We start from the raw sequence: 16,144 nt of genomic DNA on the forward strand, positions 1-16,144 counted from the left end.
CCCCGCACCGCCCTCCGCATCCCGCCGCTCCTGCCCGCCGCTAAAATGGCGGCGCCGACGACGTCTGCCCTCAGTCAACATGGTGCGGGCGGCGCTTCCGGCCCAGCCCCGGCAGCGCCGCCGCCGCCGCTGCGCGCCGCTCCCGGCATGCTGCGCGCGGGGCCGGGCCGGTCCCAGAGCTGCCAAAATGGCCGACTTCGAGGAGCGGGTGTCGGACGAGGAGAAGGTAGGGACGGGCGCGCCGCGCCGCCCTGACCGGCGGTGCCCCTGCAGCCTTCCCGCCGGGCGGCACCGCCGGGAGGGAGGGCGGCTGGTGGGGCGGGGCGGGGCGGGGGCGCCGGTGCGCGGTGGGCCCGGCTCAGCCCGGCCCGGCCGCCCCCTCCGTCCCTGGGGCCGGGAGCGCCGCAGGGCGGCCCGCGCGCTGGCGCTGAGCCATCCAAATAAGGATAAAGCGCTCATTTTTCAACACGACACCTTATTGCTTAGCCCTAGCTAAGGTGTCTCTCCGTGGTTTTGTGCGTAAAAACGATATCCGCCGCTCTTCGGCTTCCTTTGCTTCTGCTGGATCAATAAAGTTAGCAGCCCTTTAAAGACACGTCGAGAAGTCTGCTCAGCTCCAAATCATGAGGACCTTCAAAACGCGTTTTCTGGTTTTTTGCTTGTCCCAGTTGCTGCTATTTACTTTGCTGTGGATTGTAAAAATTGTACCGGATTGTGGGGACTAAGCAGGAATAAATACGGAAACATTATTTTAGAAACTGGAGAAACAAACAGATTATTCATCTTGCATAGGAATAGGGAAGAATCCCAGTCTTACAGGCAGCACTAGGGCTTACGTAACAAAGGAAGGGACAGACTTTTCTGTACATCCGTAGACACAAGATGTGTACAAGTGATAGTTAACAAAAAATTTTGAAGTTACTCTTCCTTAAATCACAAAAATATATATAGCTTTTGCTTTCTTAATATTCTGAAGCAGCTCATCAAGGCTCATAGGTCTTCAAGGATCATGCGAGCCTGGAGTCTGCTTTCATTTGCCTCTCAAACTGCCAATTTCAGCTTCACTGTAGTGACGTTTCTCATGAAGGAACCACATAGAGTCTCACAGTGCAATTCCTCCATTAATATTCCTGTAAGTATGGAACTAGGTCCATGCTATGGTTATGTACCTGATCACCTTAAAACAAAACTAATATGGTACAGGAGTTATATTTTTTCTGAAAATATTTTTGCTGTCCTTAAGCTACTAATTATTCATCTTCAGCTGGCCAGGCAAGTGTTCCTGGTGTGTTTCATTGTAAAATAAGAGACTACCTTAGCCAAGTTACTGCAGAAATCAATTCATCAGTCTTGCTTTTCACTGGAGAGACCTCAATGTTCACAGAAGGCAAGGAATAACATTTATGGTAGCCATCGTGCTGCATGATCCAATTTTTAATCAATTTTTGTAGCTTAGTCTGTATTAACTAAGTAACTGAAGATTTAGCTTAGCATATTCTTGTGATACAATCCAAGAAGTTTGAAAGCTGTAGTTAGACTCAAAATGTTAGTTAAGAGCACATGAGCACTGTTCAAAATAGATATTGCAGAACAGAATTCCTTTGGTCTTTAGCACATAACTGAAGTTTATTCAATGCTGTATAAAATGTATATTTTATCTGTTGTCATTTGGCTGAATTTCATTCCAGTTCCAACTACTGAAATTGTAGTCATCATTGCATTTGATGTGAAAATTAAAACAAAAGTAAAGCTTTACCATGCTGGGGGTTATGCTGGTACAGATTTTGAGAATGAGATGGAGATGAAATAAGTTGCCTTTGGTAATGTGGCAAGTCATTAACAGAGCTAGAAGTAGAACTGGAGTCCCTGTTTGTAGGCTACGTCTAAACTGTGCTTTTAACCTAGTTAATTTAGTCTGAGAATGAGAGTCTGTGCTGCAAGAACCTGGGATCACTAGGCCTTTCTTTCCCCTCCTCCCCTTGCATTCACTTGAAATCTACAATTCTTTCAAAGCTACTTATGGGAAGACTTGTCCTTCTTCAGGAAAAGGCCCGCAGAACTATATGTGCCCAAGGACTTTATTTGGCAGAACAGATGGGATTTTGCTTGAAACGGGAGCCTATGTTCTATTTCATGTCCGTGCTGAGGCAACCTTGTGTGAATTTAAAGTAGTTCCAAGCTCAGCACAGATAGAAAGAGATACTCTCCAGGCAGGATTCTGAAAAAAGACTTGCAAAGATTTTTCTAGTATCCATTTGATAATCATTCAGACAAGTCTACAACTGTTTTACATTTCCTTTAAGTCTGAGTTTGCCAGTACTTTAAGAAAAAGCAAAGAAACCAACAATCAAAAACAACAAAATGAATTGTTGTTCTTCCCTTCCACAAGCATCAGTTCTTTAGTCTCTGTAGGCATATTTTAGGTAGGCTAAGGATACATGCTAGTTCAAGGCCTACTGGAATGCATCTTATTGCATGTAAGTTGCTTCTGCTGCCATTTTGCTGGCTTGAACTAATGACTGAGTAGCTTCCCTGTTAGATACTTTCCCCATTTTAGAAAAAGGAAGCTACTTTTTGCTAGCTGCATTTTGCTATACTGCAGAGCTACCCAAAATGGTAACGAGGAGCCAGGAAATAGGTCAGCTTGCAGAAAGTCTTTTCATGCTTCTGCAAGTGAACATCCTGCCAGTGTGCTGACACCACTTTGAAACAAATCAACTCTGAAAATAGTAAGGAACAACAATTCAAATGCTTGACATTAATCACTTTACTCCATACAGTCTGTGTCCCACACTCCACTCTTGACTGTGGTAGTTTGACTTAAATGCATTGTATTTTATTGCTCCAAAAGAGAGGCAGGTCTAGCAATACTTTATAGAAGTGACCAACTTTCACTTGCAGTGTTTGCTTTGTTCATGGATGTTTTTGTGATGTTTGTTTGAAATATGGAGCCCTTCCTGTGTTGATTTAATTTTACTCATCTTCCCAAGGCGGAAGCATTTCTGGAAGACTGTAGAAATCTACTCTGCAAGATTTTAAGAGGGTGTTTCAATCAAACTGTTGACCTAAAAGTCAATCTATTAAAAGAGTAGTCTCCTTTATGAGGATTCCATATACAGAACTATTCTGCAGCCACAACATTGTTGCATAGAGATTGTAAGTTTTATGGCTTTTGGGGGTCTTAATTTGTCCGTATGTTGATTCAAGCACCTTGTAAAAGGGAGTCTGCTCAGCTGGGAGTTAATTTGCAGAATGTATTCTAGTGCAATCCTCCCATTGAAATGGATCTTGGTATGAAATGGTACATGAGCTCCAAGTACTGTATTTGTAAAGGCTTTAATACTGAGTCTGATATGCCTGTACTAGTGCTTACACTTGCTTAGAAAAGCACGTTCTCATTTGATAGATCTTCCAACCATTTAGGGCTGGCTCTCAGCAAAGACCACAAATGATATAAAGTAGCAGTGTCCCTCTTAATTACTACTACGTTATCTTAGTCACCATCTAAGCTTCTGATAGTGAAATTTAACAAGACTATGGAAACAATGTCACTATTTAAATAACTAATTAGTACACATTTTTCAAACTCTGAGCGCTACATTTTTAGCATTGCTGTATACTTACCAAGCTTATCTAAAAGCAGAAAATCCAGAGAAAATGGTCTGACATTTCATAACTCATCAACTGCACTAACTACTGCCTTTTTAGTTTATCATTCACTTATATCGCATTTTTAAGGCATAAAGGATATACATACATTTTTTTAAAATAGGTGCTAATTTGGAAAATGATCTATTTTTATCTGAAGCTCAATCCAGCTAAGAGTTGCTATTTGATACTATTGGAATAAGCCAGTATACCTTTTGCTTGGAAAGATGTATACTTCCTTTCATAGCTTGCTTTTTAAATTGTGATGAGACAAATCAAACAACTATTTTTAATTAAAACCTGGAAGACAGAGGAGCAAGCACATTTTGTATCATTCTAAGTGAGGTTTAATTTTGTGACATATCCTGTCTCCAAAGTCTTGTCCAGGAGGATTTTATTCCCTTAGGTACTGTAAAAGCCATAAAAGACTTGATTACCAAAACCATAACCCTTTATTTAGTATTAATAGTTTGAATAGAATCAATACCTAGAGCACCTGAATTCTAATAACACAAAACATGTATTGGATTTTAGAACACAGTACATTTTTATTCTCTTTTAAAAGAGAATGGGTTTTCTTGTTCCAGCTTCAGAGTTCACAAACATTTAGGTATTTTCCTTACAGTTGGCCTTCTCAGATATTTATTGCATTACTTACAGATCCAAATTCCTTAGTTCTTTCACTATTTTGTGAAAGTTTATGACTGGACTACAGTACAATTTCCAATAAAATGCGTACTTCCAGATAAACGAAGGAATAAAATGCCACAGAATGGCACCGAGTAATCCTTGAGTGGACACATGCCAGAAATGCTTGCATGCTCTGCATGGAATAGTTTGCAATTCTTTTCTTGACCAGAGATTCCAAATGGACAGTAGTTCTAGAAGAGAGAGTAACATGGCATTGATAACAAGAAACCATGATGTCCAGTAATGAATCCCTAGCCAGCTCCAGGCAAATTCAGCAACTAATTGATAAGCCAAGGTGAGCTTAAACAGAAGTCTTCTCCATTGCTTCCAAGTAGGAGGTTTAAGGTCTGAAAGTTTCTTGTGTACATCCACTCCATGTTCTTGCACAGGACATACTGTGTGGATAAAAGGCAGAAATGTTTCTGTGTAATCAAAATAGTATATATACAATATTCCGAGTCTTGGAGAGGTGCTTAATGCATGCAGCAAGAACAGTGTTGGCTTGGGTTTTGCAGTCTTGTATTCCCAAGGACTGTAATGTTGCTTTTCCAGTTGCAGATTCTTTAATTCCATCAGAAAAGTTTCTTTATGGCTACTGTTAGCTAGGCTGTAGCTTGTGCTCTCTGCAGGACAAAGAGACTTCAGATGAACAAGAGGATCTTGCACTGGGTGTTTGTTCTTGATCCATAGATGAATACATAGAATATTACTTACAGTAACTAGAGAGGTCAAAATCCCCAAGAATAGCCAGCCCCACTGCTGGCTAACTTTCTGACCATTCCCATGCTTATGAAAGACATTATGGGCTGTATCACTTCTCTTCCTAGCCATGCCTCTTTCTACAGTGTTATTGGGAGATGAAGTTTCCATAGCTTGGTGGAGCATAGGACTAACCTGTAAAGGATCTCCCGGTTCCTGTCCGGGTTCTGATGGTCTGCATTCCAGAGTGCGATTTGCCTCAGAGTTCATCCTCCATAAGCTTAGGCATGGCTGGCAGGTGTTGTCTCCACTGCTCAGGGTGTTAGAAGTGACCAGGACTGCACTACAAGAGGAGCAAGGAAAATCATCTCCTGACACTTGCAGGTTTCTTTTTGAGACACTGTCCGTTTCTGTTGACTTGTCAGATTCTTTTTGGAGCTTTCCGTCACCTTCCACATTTCTGTCAGTTTCCATCTTTTTCCTTTGCATCTCCATACTGCCCTCTGCACTCTGAATACATCACTGTCTTTTCAAAGGCTGTGAAACATAATTAACTCAGAAAGCAGTCCCGTGGTAGTTGATATAATTGATTTACTGTTCTGTCTCTAGAGGGATCAACCTCTCAGTCTTCACACGCTGTTTGCTGCTAGTCAGTAGCATCTCCTTCAGCCAGTCATCAGCATCAAATGAGTTGCATCACAGGGAATCAATGACTCTCACAATGTGTGTTAGACACTCCTTAGCTACCTGGTTGTGCTGTATGCTGCCATCTAGTTACAGTGTGATTTACCACACTAACTTCTTATTCTTTATGTGTCTTGACATGGGTTTCTGCTTACTAACAGGGATTGAAAAAAGCCACTGTTTAGTAATGTCACCAAGTAGCTAGCCAGCATTCATGTTATTAAAAAAATATATAGTACTGTGCAGGTTGAACAGTTCACATTTTCACAGGTGCCCATGTTAAGTTTGCACTTCTTGCTGAGTATATTTAGAGTTGTTCTGCTCAGCAGCACTGAAGAAAATCTGGTCTTGTATGAGACTGTTCTCATTTGAGAGTGCATGCCTCAATCTTTCCCTAAATCTAACATTCCCTCTTACTGTCCGAGTTGGTTTTATTAGTGAATTGCTTCAATGTAGGTTGTAGCTGTTGTTACCAGTTGTAACTGGTCTTTTCTCTCAAGTTTGTTAATTACTCTTCTGCTTTATTGTAGGTGCGCATAGCCGCAAAATTCATCACTCATGCACCCCCTGGAGAATTTAATGAAGTATTCAATGGTAAGTAAACAAAGAAGAATGATCTGTTGGGTTTTCTTCATGTTTCAGTTGTTATGAAAGTTTATAGCCATGTCATATGCTCCTTTTAAGGCCAGCAAATACAAATGAGGGAAAGTATACTGTCATTCTATGACTACATATGCTTAACAAAATGATTTAATCATTTTAATGGTTGTATTTGTACAGCTAAAGATGAAATGCAAGAGAAACTTTTGATCAAAAAATTCAAATAATCTGGACATTTTCTTTTCTCCAGATGTCAGGTTATTGCTTAGCAATGACAATCTTCTCAGGGAAGGAGCAGCACAGTAAGTACTATTGTTTCAAATACATGTCAAATTAGCATCTTAAACACATATTTTTTCTTATACTCATCATTCTGTGATTAAGTCATTTGTGGTGTTGAGAAAAATCTACTGTAACTTCTCCCTCAACAAAATATAATGAAAAACGTGGCAGATTCTTTTAAAAAGGCCGAAATTGGAATTCCTGCTGTAGAGGCCATATAAATGTTTTAGCAGAGTGCCTTCCTGTCAGTTTTAACTGGAGCAGAGAAGTCTGATCTTGGTGAAGCATGATCTGTGAAGCCTGAAATACTGAGCAATCCTTAGCCAGAGGTTTTTTGTTTTGTTTTTAAGAACTACCCTCAAAAAATGCTTTCAAAATATCTTAACTTGCTTAGTCTCATCAGAAGGCACCTAAAGGTTATGCATACAAGCTTTTTGATGCCAGGGTTTGCTTTGAGCTGCAACATGTCAGTCAGCAGGTTTTTACAACAGAAAATTGTCATAAATTAGTCAACTCATTTTTTTACCGTGCTACTAAATTGTAGCTTGTGTGCTCCTGTTTTGCCTTGGCCTGCTCATATTCCCTTAGGCACAGTTCTGCTTCTGAACTGTTTTCCTGGTCATTGCTAAATAAACCTTTAGACTTGAGTTTTTATAGCTATCACTAATAAAAAATTTGAAAAATCTTGTAAGAGTTCTAGTGTGTATCGTCTGCAAAATTATTAAATTGGACATTTTTTCTGTAGCTTAAGTCTCACTATATACTTATTCCTGAGTGAAAAATAACTGTGTACAGTTACAACTCATGTTCTTTCAATTCTTAACAGTGCGTTTGCACAGTATAACATGGATCAGTTCACTCCGGTGAAGATAGAAGGGTATGATGATCAGGTATGAAAGGTTTGGTTTTTGTACACTCTAGGGGTTTGTATTACTGCACTGTACAAAAGTAATAAATATTTTGTTGCCTAAAGATCTTGTAAGTTGTGGGTAGGATGAAGCTAGTCATCTCTCCTCCCTCCCCCCACATCCTTATATTACCAAATTTTTGTCCTTATAGAAGAGATATAGGTGAATTGTTCCCTTAAAGCTATGTCTGTTACTAACTGGTAACTCTAATTTATTGTTCCTTAAGTAAAGGATGCTGAAGTCATTGAGATTCTAGTTAGAGTTTGAATGATTAAAGACTGCTGTTCATTTAAAGCTCATTTACAACTCCTTATGTTACTGCATGCTCACAGTTTCTACTGAAATCAGTAGTGAATTCTTAATAGTGTTTGTCCCTTGTCTTCATTTTTAACCATCCCCAGTTACCCTAAACCAGTTGCATCTTTGATTATAGCAATCTAATACTATCCAATCTACACCAATAAAACTGTTTTTGATTTCCCTTTATAATGTCTCTTATTAAGAGACAAGCTGGAGAACTGTCTTTCCAGAATGGCCCAGGCTTTTCTTTAACCTCTTGATGACTACACACAGAAGTATGACATGTTACAGGGATTAAAAGCACCTAGTTTTTGACAGCAAGTCCTACAGAGGTTGGAAAGCTGGCTTGGCCATCTGTTCTATCCTCTGAGCCCAGTACTGACCTAGCTTTTACTAGCATCCCAGATATGTTCAAAGGAGGCAGATATTACAAGAGGTCTGTCCATAGAAATAACTTTGACAAGAGAAAGTTGTTCTACAGCCTGCAAGGGGGAGGAAAAAAAAAAAAAAATATATATATATATATGTATGTTTGGGAAGCCAGAGAAATCTTGTGAGCAAGGCAAAGATGGAATGTATTGTGCTGCTCTGCTCTGTGTGCTCTAGCTTGTGTATATTAGAAGTAGCCACATCTACATATCCTCTTGACTGGAAGGAAAGCTGTTGCAACATAGAACACTACAGTAAATGGTAAATCCCAGAAAAGATTCTTCATTTCCTCTAGAAATGTGGAAGGAACAGGGCAAGACATAACTTTTTTAAAACAGAAACACCTGTTTGTATTGTAACTTTAAGCTAAATATATACAACACTGCTGTAATACAGCCAGTTCTGGAACAGAAGACTAAGTGCAATATTACTGTGAAGAGCCAGAGTTTACCTACAGTTTCACCACAATTATTCTGTCCTTAATTGAGATTACTGCTGAAGGTCCTTGTTTCTTTACAAGATGTTAGAGCTCAATGAAATAATCCATTGAGACAATAATCCATTAGTCAGGGAGAAACCCAAAACACCACATTTATAGCAGCATAAGAACTTCTTAATTTCCACTCTTATTTTCCAGGTCTTAATCACAGAACATGGCGATCTGGGCAATGGCAGATTTTTAGACCCAAGAAACAAACTTTCCTTCAAGTTTGATCATTTAAGGAAAGAAGCGAGTGACCCCCAGCCTGAGGACACAGAAGCAGCTTTAAAACCATGGAGAGATGCCTGTGACATTGCATTGAGAGCATATGTGAAAGATCATTACCCCAATGGCTTCTGTACTGTTGAGTATCCATCTTGTTTCATTGAAAACTTTGCTTCCTGTCAATCAGTACCTTAAAGGGACTTTGTACTGAGCGGTGCTGTTTAAATGGTCCACCTTCATTAGTGTCTGTATTGTTTTTCCTAATTTTGGAACAATGAGTTCCAAAAAGGGTGCAAATATATTGATACACACACAGTGGTAAAGGCTTATTAGACCTTATTTGCTCATAGGCATGACTGCACTGCACTTTAATATCTGCAGTTAAGGAAGAGGAGGCATAATTTGCACATACATGCAAGTAGAAGTGTTGGGCAAGTTAGCTAGTGGTATGCATGCCCAATGACATAGCACAACACCAAGCCTCCACAATGCTGTCAAGAACAGAAAATAGCTTTCCTCAGCTCTTGTGGTGTGTATTACAGAACCTGTTTTAACTTTTTCTAAATACAGGTTTATGGTAAATCTATAGATGGTCAGCAGACAATTATTGCCTGTATTGAGAGCCACCAGTTCCAGCCCAAAAACTTTTGGTAAGACTATTTAAACATACTGTATTTTCTTCGTTTCCTAGACCTTAAACACAAATTCTTCCTCCGTCTGGCTCTGACAGTCTGAAAGCCAAGTGGTCTTGGGCTTCCCAATCAATTCTACTTCTTGTGGTCCATTTTCCATGCAGGCCCCTTGGCACTTTCCTAAAGGCTCCAGTATAGCTTAATGACCTATCCAGAGAGAAAAGCATTAGCAGAGCTGGATAGTTTTCCCCTTACATGTTCCTGAGCACAAGTGCACCAGAGCCAGCATGAAGCTTCATTGTTTTAAACTGTGCCTCAGGAATGGAATTCAGTGCCCTATAAGGCACTTTAATGTTGATCACAAAGCAATAGGAAGACAACAGAAACAACATGCTCTTGTTGATTTGGCTCTTTTTGTTGTTAGAGCTTATTGTAAATACAGGCTTCATGGTGTGGTTGTTTTTAGGAATGGTCGTTGGAGATCAGAATGGAAGTTTACCATCACACCACCAACAGCTCAGGTGGCTGCTGTGCTCAAGATCCAGGTGAGTTACACTGCCTGGCAATAACTAGAGAAGCTGCATGGCTGCTTCTCTTATATTGATGTTTGACTCAAAAATGAGATGCTGAAACACAGCAAAGATGTCCTTTTAGAACCAAGATGCTATTAAACTATACAAATCAAGAAGTTAATTCTTAAAACTTTAGCGTTTTAAACATTGCCTAAAATCTGGCCTGTGGTTTAATGTGTAGCATTACCCTATATGCCTCCAAGTCTGCTTCACTTTATAGGGCTAAAAACTATACCATGAATTCTTTTAATTGCTCTTATTTCAACTCTAGGCGTTTACTGCATTAACATAATCTTGAACAGGCTTGACAAAGAATGAAACCTTTTAGAAAATCCATCCTGCTTTTAGTCTCCACGTAAGCAGAGAAGACTGGCACAACAATGTTGTTGTGCCATTCTGGTAGCAATTGGGGGCTCTAGGGTTTATAAAATGAGTGTTAATGATAACCTGTATTTGCCTGTCTTTGTTCAGGTTCATTATTATGAAGATGGTAATGTTCAATTGGTTAGTCATAAAGATATCCAGGACTCTGTACAGGTTTCAGTAAGTATGATACAAGATTTTTTTTTTATAGTAAAGCAACTATTTTTTCTTAACATCTCACCAAATGTACACTTCTATGACTACACTCTCTTGACTCTTTAAGAAAACTAATGTAATTTTAGGGCGAGTAGTCTGTGTAGCTTTAGTGTTCAGAGTCACATGGGAAACAGGTTCCTCTTGCTTAAAATTAGACTGTGTTAAATGTTCATTTGCCATTGGTCAGCTTATCCTGGAAATGTCGGTAAGGAGGAACAGAATATGCCTTTCCATCTACGTGCAAAGGAAAAACAGTATGAACAGTGCACTGAGAGTGTAATTAGTCTTATAGTGACAGTAGAGGGAGCAATAGTCACAAAATCCCTAATCTGTATCAGTGAAGGTCTACTTTCCTTTTGCTCACACTAGGGTGCAGCCCTGTTTCAGTTTGGGGTATAAATTCTAGCTAATACATACTTCTGTCTTGCACCCCACTGAGTCATGTCCATAATAACTAAAAGGAACCCTGCTACAAACAGGAGGTGAAAGCTGCTGATATTGTCCACTTCATGTGTACACAGCCTGTCATTTGAGAACTATATTGAGTAACTTATGTTTTTACATATAAAAATATATTTTTTCCCCTTTGCTCTGTAGAATGATGTCCAGACAGCTAAGGAATTTATTAAGATAATAGAAAATGCAGAAAATGAGTACCAGGTAAGATCAGACATTGTAAAAAAATAAGTGTAATGGAATCATATCAATGTCCATTTACAATTAACAGAAACATGACTACTAATTCTGTTTCTAACTTAATATTGTGTTGACTGTAAGAATTACTTAGGAAAGAGCAGTTGTATTTGTTGACAGAGTATAGTATTGAAGCTATACATTGCTAATAAAAGCTTGCCATATAGTTATTTTAAAGCATTACAAATGCTGTCTGGAGCAAGCATGGAAGGGGTGTGGGCAAGTCTAAATACTTTCCTGTCACAGCTGAAAAATACAAGAAAATCTGAGCTTTTTACATTGTCCCAGCCTGTGTGCAAGAAGGAGATTTGATGCAAATAAGTCAGTTAGACACCTAAGGAGGAACTGCTACATTCACAGAAGAGTTTAACAGAAACCCTTTCTTGTGCACGCACACTGGTGACTTTGCATTATTAATTAGTTGGTAGTGTGCATTTCCCTTACAGAAAGGGCTCTGTGGCTTTAACATCGAGTCATGCTTTTTCAGAGTATTCTGTTACTACTATAACTGAACCCACTTGCCATTACAGACAGCAATCAGTGAAAACTACCAGACTATGTCAGACACCACATTCAAAGCCTTACGCCGGCAGTTACCTGTCACCCGCACCAAGATCGACTGGAACAAAATCCTCAGCTACAAAATTGGCAAAGAAATGCAGAATGCTTAATGCAGAAATTGTGAGATATGAAATGTTTGTGTGCAAAAAGAACACAAAAAGAAATGTGATCTTATGCCAAGTAGATGGTTTCTAAATCAGTGCAGCATTTTTCTAGGGCTTTCAAAGTTAACAGGTTTTCTAGCCTCAGAGAGAACCGTGGAATGAATAGCATTGTCTTTGTGTTTTGTGTTCCCTGCCATATAAACTTCCTATTGTGACTGCATTTACTGGTAGGTCATTTTAATTAAGCCACATTCATGGTTCAGAAATATAGCTGTTTTCAATCACTATAATTGTACCAGTTGGAAAACTTCCTAGCTGCAAAAGCCCTATAATAAATACAGCTGAGGGTGTAGAGTATTCCCTTCACCCACATACAGCACTCCAGGTACTCCAGTAAGTTTGTCAAATCTGCCAACAGCTCAAGGCGCTATGCTGCAAGATATAACAAATGCAAAAGACAGTAAGTTCTCCCATGTATCCTTACTACTGACCTCCACAAAGCAAAAAGCCTGTAGGCTTAGATTTTACTATATGAAATGAGTTTACAAGATCCCCTACAGAAATCCTTACACAACCAGCTCTTCCAGGGATGTAGCTTTTTTTTTTTTTATCTGAAGATTTGAGCCATGTTCCCTGTAAGTGAATGTTTTTGCTATCCCTTCCCTCATGTATGTACGGTTGTCAGACATCTGCATTTTTATAGAACTAAGTTTTTTGTTGGATGGATCACTGCTGATCCCTTTAGTCTGGATGGAGATTAAAAATGCAAATGTCTACAGAATAATAGGTATGTTTTGCTTTAATGCTTTGTGGCAGGTTCCTAGAATTTGTATCACAGGTGTATGAATGGATAGTGTACAAAATGATAAATAAACTTGCACCAAAGTGAGAGAAAAAACCTTTCCATTTTGTCTCTATTGTGGCCAGTTTCTTCTTACACTTAATGGGGATGTTGGGCTTAATCTCTTCAGTGATCTCTAAAAGCTTGCTCTATGTTACTTTGTTTTTCTGTAAAATCAAAAGCAGCAGCCCCAAGCAGCTTCTTTTAATGGGAGGTTGGAGGGGCATGTGGATACTTTCTCAGTCAGAACTCAGAACATGGATTCACTGTAAAATGAAGCCCCTGTAGTTAATTGACTTTGCTTTGTTTACACTTGTTTCTCACTTGGCCTTTTTGCAGGTTGTTTTTTAAATTGTCTGGTGTCTTCCTATTTTTACATACACAAGGAAGGGGGTTGGGAAGATAAGGGTGGGACTGCTTGTGCATTACACTTTAGGTTTTGCACAGTAATACCACAATATAAGTGTGTCAGTGTTCTACCCTGTGTGAGAAATTTTGTCCGAATAAAATATATTTGTATTTGCTGTTAAGACTGACCATTCATCCTACAGGCATCCTGTGTATCAAATAGTCTAGTATAAATACACCGGTCTTTGTTTTAAAGCCATTTGTGTCTGTCCTTTTATGGTCTCACTTCTGTAAATTCCTAATCAAGGTAAAACTGCAGGTGATTTTTTTAAGTAGCCTGAAAACTGAAATGGTATTGCTTGCAAAGTTAAACTTAAGTTAAAAGAAAAATAGTCACATGGCGCCAATCATGTCACACTTGACCCTAGGAAAAAATAGCAGATAAGGTTATTTCACTAATGATTTATATCTTATTGTAGCACCTACATAGCTTCTTACTTTTCCTTGAGCTGTTAAACACTAACTGCTGGATAAATCCTATGTTGGGTGCATTGGACAAAGCAAGACTTGTCCTGGTCAGTTTTACACACAGCTGTGCTAAAAGCTACTCAGGCTAGTGCTTCTGCCACTGGGTGTTTGTGGAAAGAGTTTCCTCCCTGTCGCTCCTAGAAGAAACGAAACGCTGTGTGCATGAGCACCTAAGTGGCTGTAGTCTGTATGGCCACAGTCCCATCCAGACAAGCACTGCAGCAATTCCAGGAATGTGAAACTGAAGCAGGGCCCAAGATAACACTGTGTGCATACAACAGAGCTTTTATCTTCCAGCACAGCCTAAGGCACAAGGCTAGTCTTTCCTTGCTCCAAGTTAGTTGCGCTTGTTCCAGCCTTAAGCCAGTCCCTTTTATCCTTTCTCTGAATTTTAGCTAATCATTCTTTAGGGCCATCTCATGCCCTATTTCCTCCTTACACCCTTCTCCCCCATCATCCCTTGCTACAGCAAAGACTCAGCTGATCCCAACCCTAGCTGCTTCTCAGCTCCTATTTCTTCCTTGGAGAAACAAAACTTGACACAGCTTGCTCGCTGCCAATAAGGCATTACACAAGTGCAAGTGGTGACACATACCTAAAGGCATTTTAATCTTTAAAACCATCAGCTATTCTCTGCTTGAGACCAGCAGTTTTACACAAGACTGAGGCCAGATAGAGAACAATATATGTACTGGACTGGTTCAGCTGAGGCGTACAAAAACCAATGCCTTTTTTAAGCAGGCAGCATGCACCCAGTTCTATTACAGTGCAGAGGCACTGTAATTTGACTGATTCAGGGAAGTTGAGTGAAACACAGCTTTCCCATCCCAGTCCTGCAGAAAGGATCCCTACCAGCCCCAAGGACATCCGCTGGGCTGCCCAGATGACCACAATGATAAGGGTTCCCCTATCTGCTTGCAAGAGCAAAGCTTAAAGTTCCAGGACTCCACCTACAATGCATGACATATACTGAGGAGAAAGTGATTTTATGAACTCCAGAGGTTGCAAAATAGAGTCTTTAAATAAGTACACAGAGCACTGGAACAGGACTCAGAAGCCTGTGTTATTTTCCCACCTATGCCCCATTTTCCACAGCCCCTGGATAGGACAGCGATCCTCACTCCTTTTGTAAAGCACTCTGAGAGCTGATGAAGAGCAAAAGGGCCTTGGAGTTAATTGCTGCTTTTCTAGCTTGTGCTCAAAAGGCTGAGAACCAGCTTTAACTACAAACAGCATCTTTCAGAAGGAAAAGCAGCTTCTCCAGAGGAAGTCACATGCAAGTTATTCAAGTCTCAGCACTCACAGCGTGTCCTTGCCCAGGGTACAGGCAGGCAGTTGTTTTGGAAGCAGCTTAGAGGCCTCCCACAGCCCGCAAGGGGGTTGTGCACCACCGCAGCCTGCCGAGCCTCCTCCAGACAGCAGCAGGGCAGCAGTAGTGCTTCAGTCAGAGGAAAAGCCCGCTGGAACTAAAGGGGTAAAAATAACAAACTTACCTCAACGTCCTTTGGCTACAGACAAGGCAAAATCAACGCATTAAGTAGCACCGCCAGCAATCCCAGGGCCTTGAGCTGCTTTGCAGAAGCGGGTCAGAGATCACCCTCCCCACTGCACAGGCTGGAGACTTAAAGCACAAGAAATCAGGGGCAGAGCCAAACATGGAAAGGGGCTTTTTCTGCTGCTGCCCTATTTATAGGGCAGCGGTGTGAGCTCTGGGAGCTCTTATCCCTCATCACTGGATACAGCAACGCAATGCACCTGGGCCGCTTCTCCTGCCAGTAAGAAGCCCTGGCAGCTGCTCTGAGCTTGCAGTGCCTGGTGGCTCTCCCTGGGGCAATTAGTGCCGTGGCTCTGGGCCCAAGGTGACCAGCTAGCCTAGACTTTGACACTTGGCAAGTCTGCTTTCCCAGGCCCCGGCAAACACTTCTCAGCTTGGGCACGCGCCCGTTACTTTTCGGTAGCCCTGAGAGCAGGGAGGGTGTGAACCCCTGCAGGTGCCCCAGCCCCCTGGGGCGCGCCAGCCCGCTCCAGCCCCGCTCTGCATGCAGCCGGGGCAATTCATGCGTTCATGTCAGAGGCGAATCCCCCAGCTGGGACCCCCTGCTCACACTCTGGGACGTGGGACCTGTGGCTGGCCCAGGAGCGCTCATGCCCAGGGCATGGGGAGCCCCGGAGCGGGGGGGACCAGGGTGCCGGGCCGGGGAGCTCGGGGCGATGCTGGAGGCCGGCGAGGGGCCGCAGGGGTCCCGGGAGCCTCCCGGCAGCGCGGGCACGGGCGGTCGAGGTGGGCAGGGGCCGCCCCCGCCCGGCCCAGCCCGGCCCCGACGGGGCGGGCACCTCGCC

At 41.4% G+C, this 16,144-nt stretch overlaps 2 protein-coding genes across 4 annotated transcripts; one reads left to right on the forward strand and one right to left on the reverse strand.

Moving 5' to 3' along the window:
* The first annotated feature begins 142 nt into the window (after positions 1-142).
* On the forward strand, positions 143-12,993 carry CAPZA1 (capping actin protein of muscle Z-line subunit alpha 1). 2 transcript variants are annotated; one of them, XM_067310459.1, is made up of 10 exons: positions 143-226; positions 6,252-6,315; positions 6,572-6,623; positions 7,430-7,493; positions 8,878-9,084; positions 9,517-9,596; positions 10,045-10,123; positions 10,622-10,693; positions 11,327-11,389; positions 11,953-12,993. In XM_067310459.1, the coding sequence occupies exons 1-10, from the start codon at positions 188-190 to the stop codon at positions 12,091-12,093; spliced, it is 861 nt and encodes a 286-aa protein (XP_067166560.1). In that variant the 5' UTR covers positions 143-187; the 3' UTR covers positions 12,094-12,993. The 2 variants fall into 2 exon arrangements, with proteins under 2 accessions (XP_067166560.1, XP_013799037.2); XM_013943583.2 differs by lacking the exon at positions 143-226 and adding an exon at positions 986-1,132.
* LOC136994179 (bifunctional apoptosis regulator-like) lies at positions 4,136-15,154 on the reverse strand. Of its 2 annotated transcripts, none has more exons than XM_067310456.1 (2): positions 15,108-15,154; positions 4,136-5,574 (listed from the first exon to the last, which is right to left on the reverse strand). In XM_067310456.1, the coding sequence occupies exon 2, from the start codon at positions 5,530-5,532 to the stop codon at positions 4,303-4,305; it is 1,230 nt and encodes a 409-aa protein (XP_067166557.1). In that variant the 5' UTR covers positions 5,533-5,574; positions 15,108-15,154; the 3' UTR covers positions 4,136-4,302. The 2 variants fall into 2 exon arrangements, with proteins under 2 accessions (XP_067166557.1, XP_067166558.1); XM_067310457.1 differs by lacking the exon at positions 15,108-15,154 and having other exon boundaries at positions 4,136-4,961; positions 5,233-5,351.
* Between the last annotated feature and the right edge of the window lie 990 nt (positions 15,155-16,144).

Source organism: Apteryx mantelli, chromosome 25, assembly GCF_036417845.1.
Source record: "Apteryx mantelli isolate bAptMan1 chromosome 25, bAptMan1.hap1, whole genome shotgun sequence".
Lineage (NCBI taxonomy): Eukaryota > Metazoa > Chordata > Aves > Apterygiformes > Apterygidae > Apteryx > Apteryx mantelli.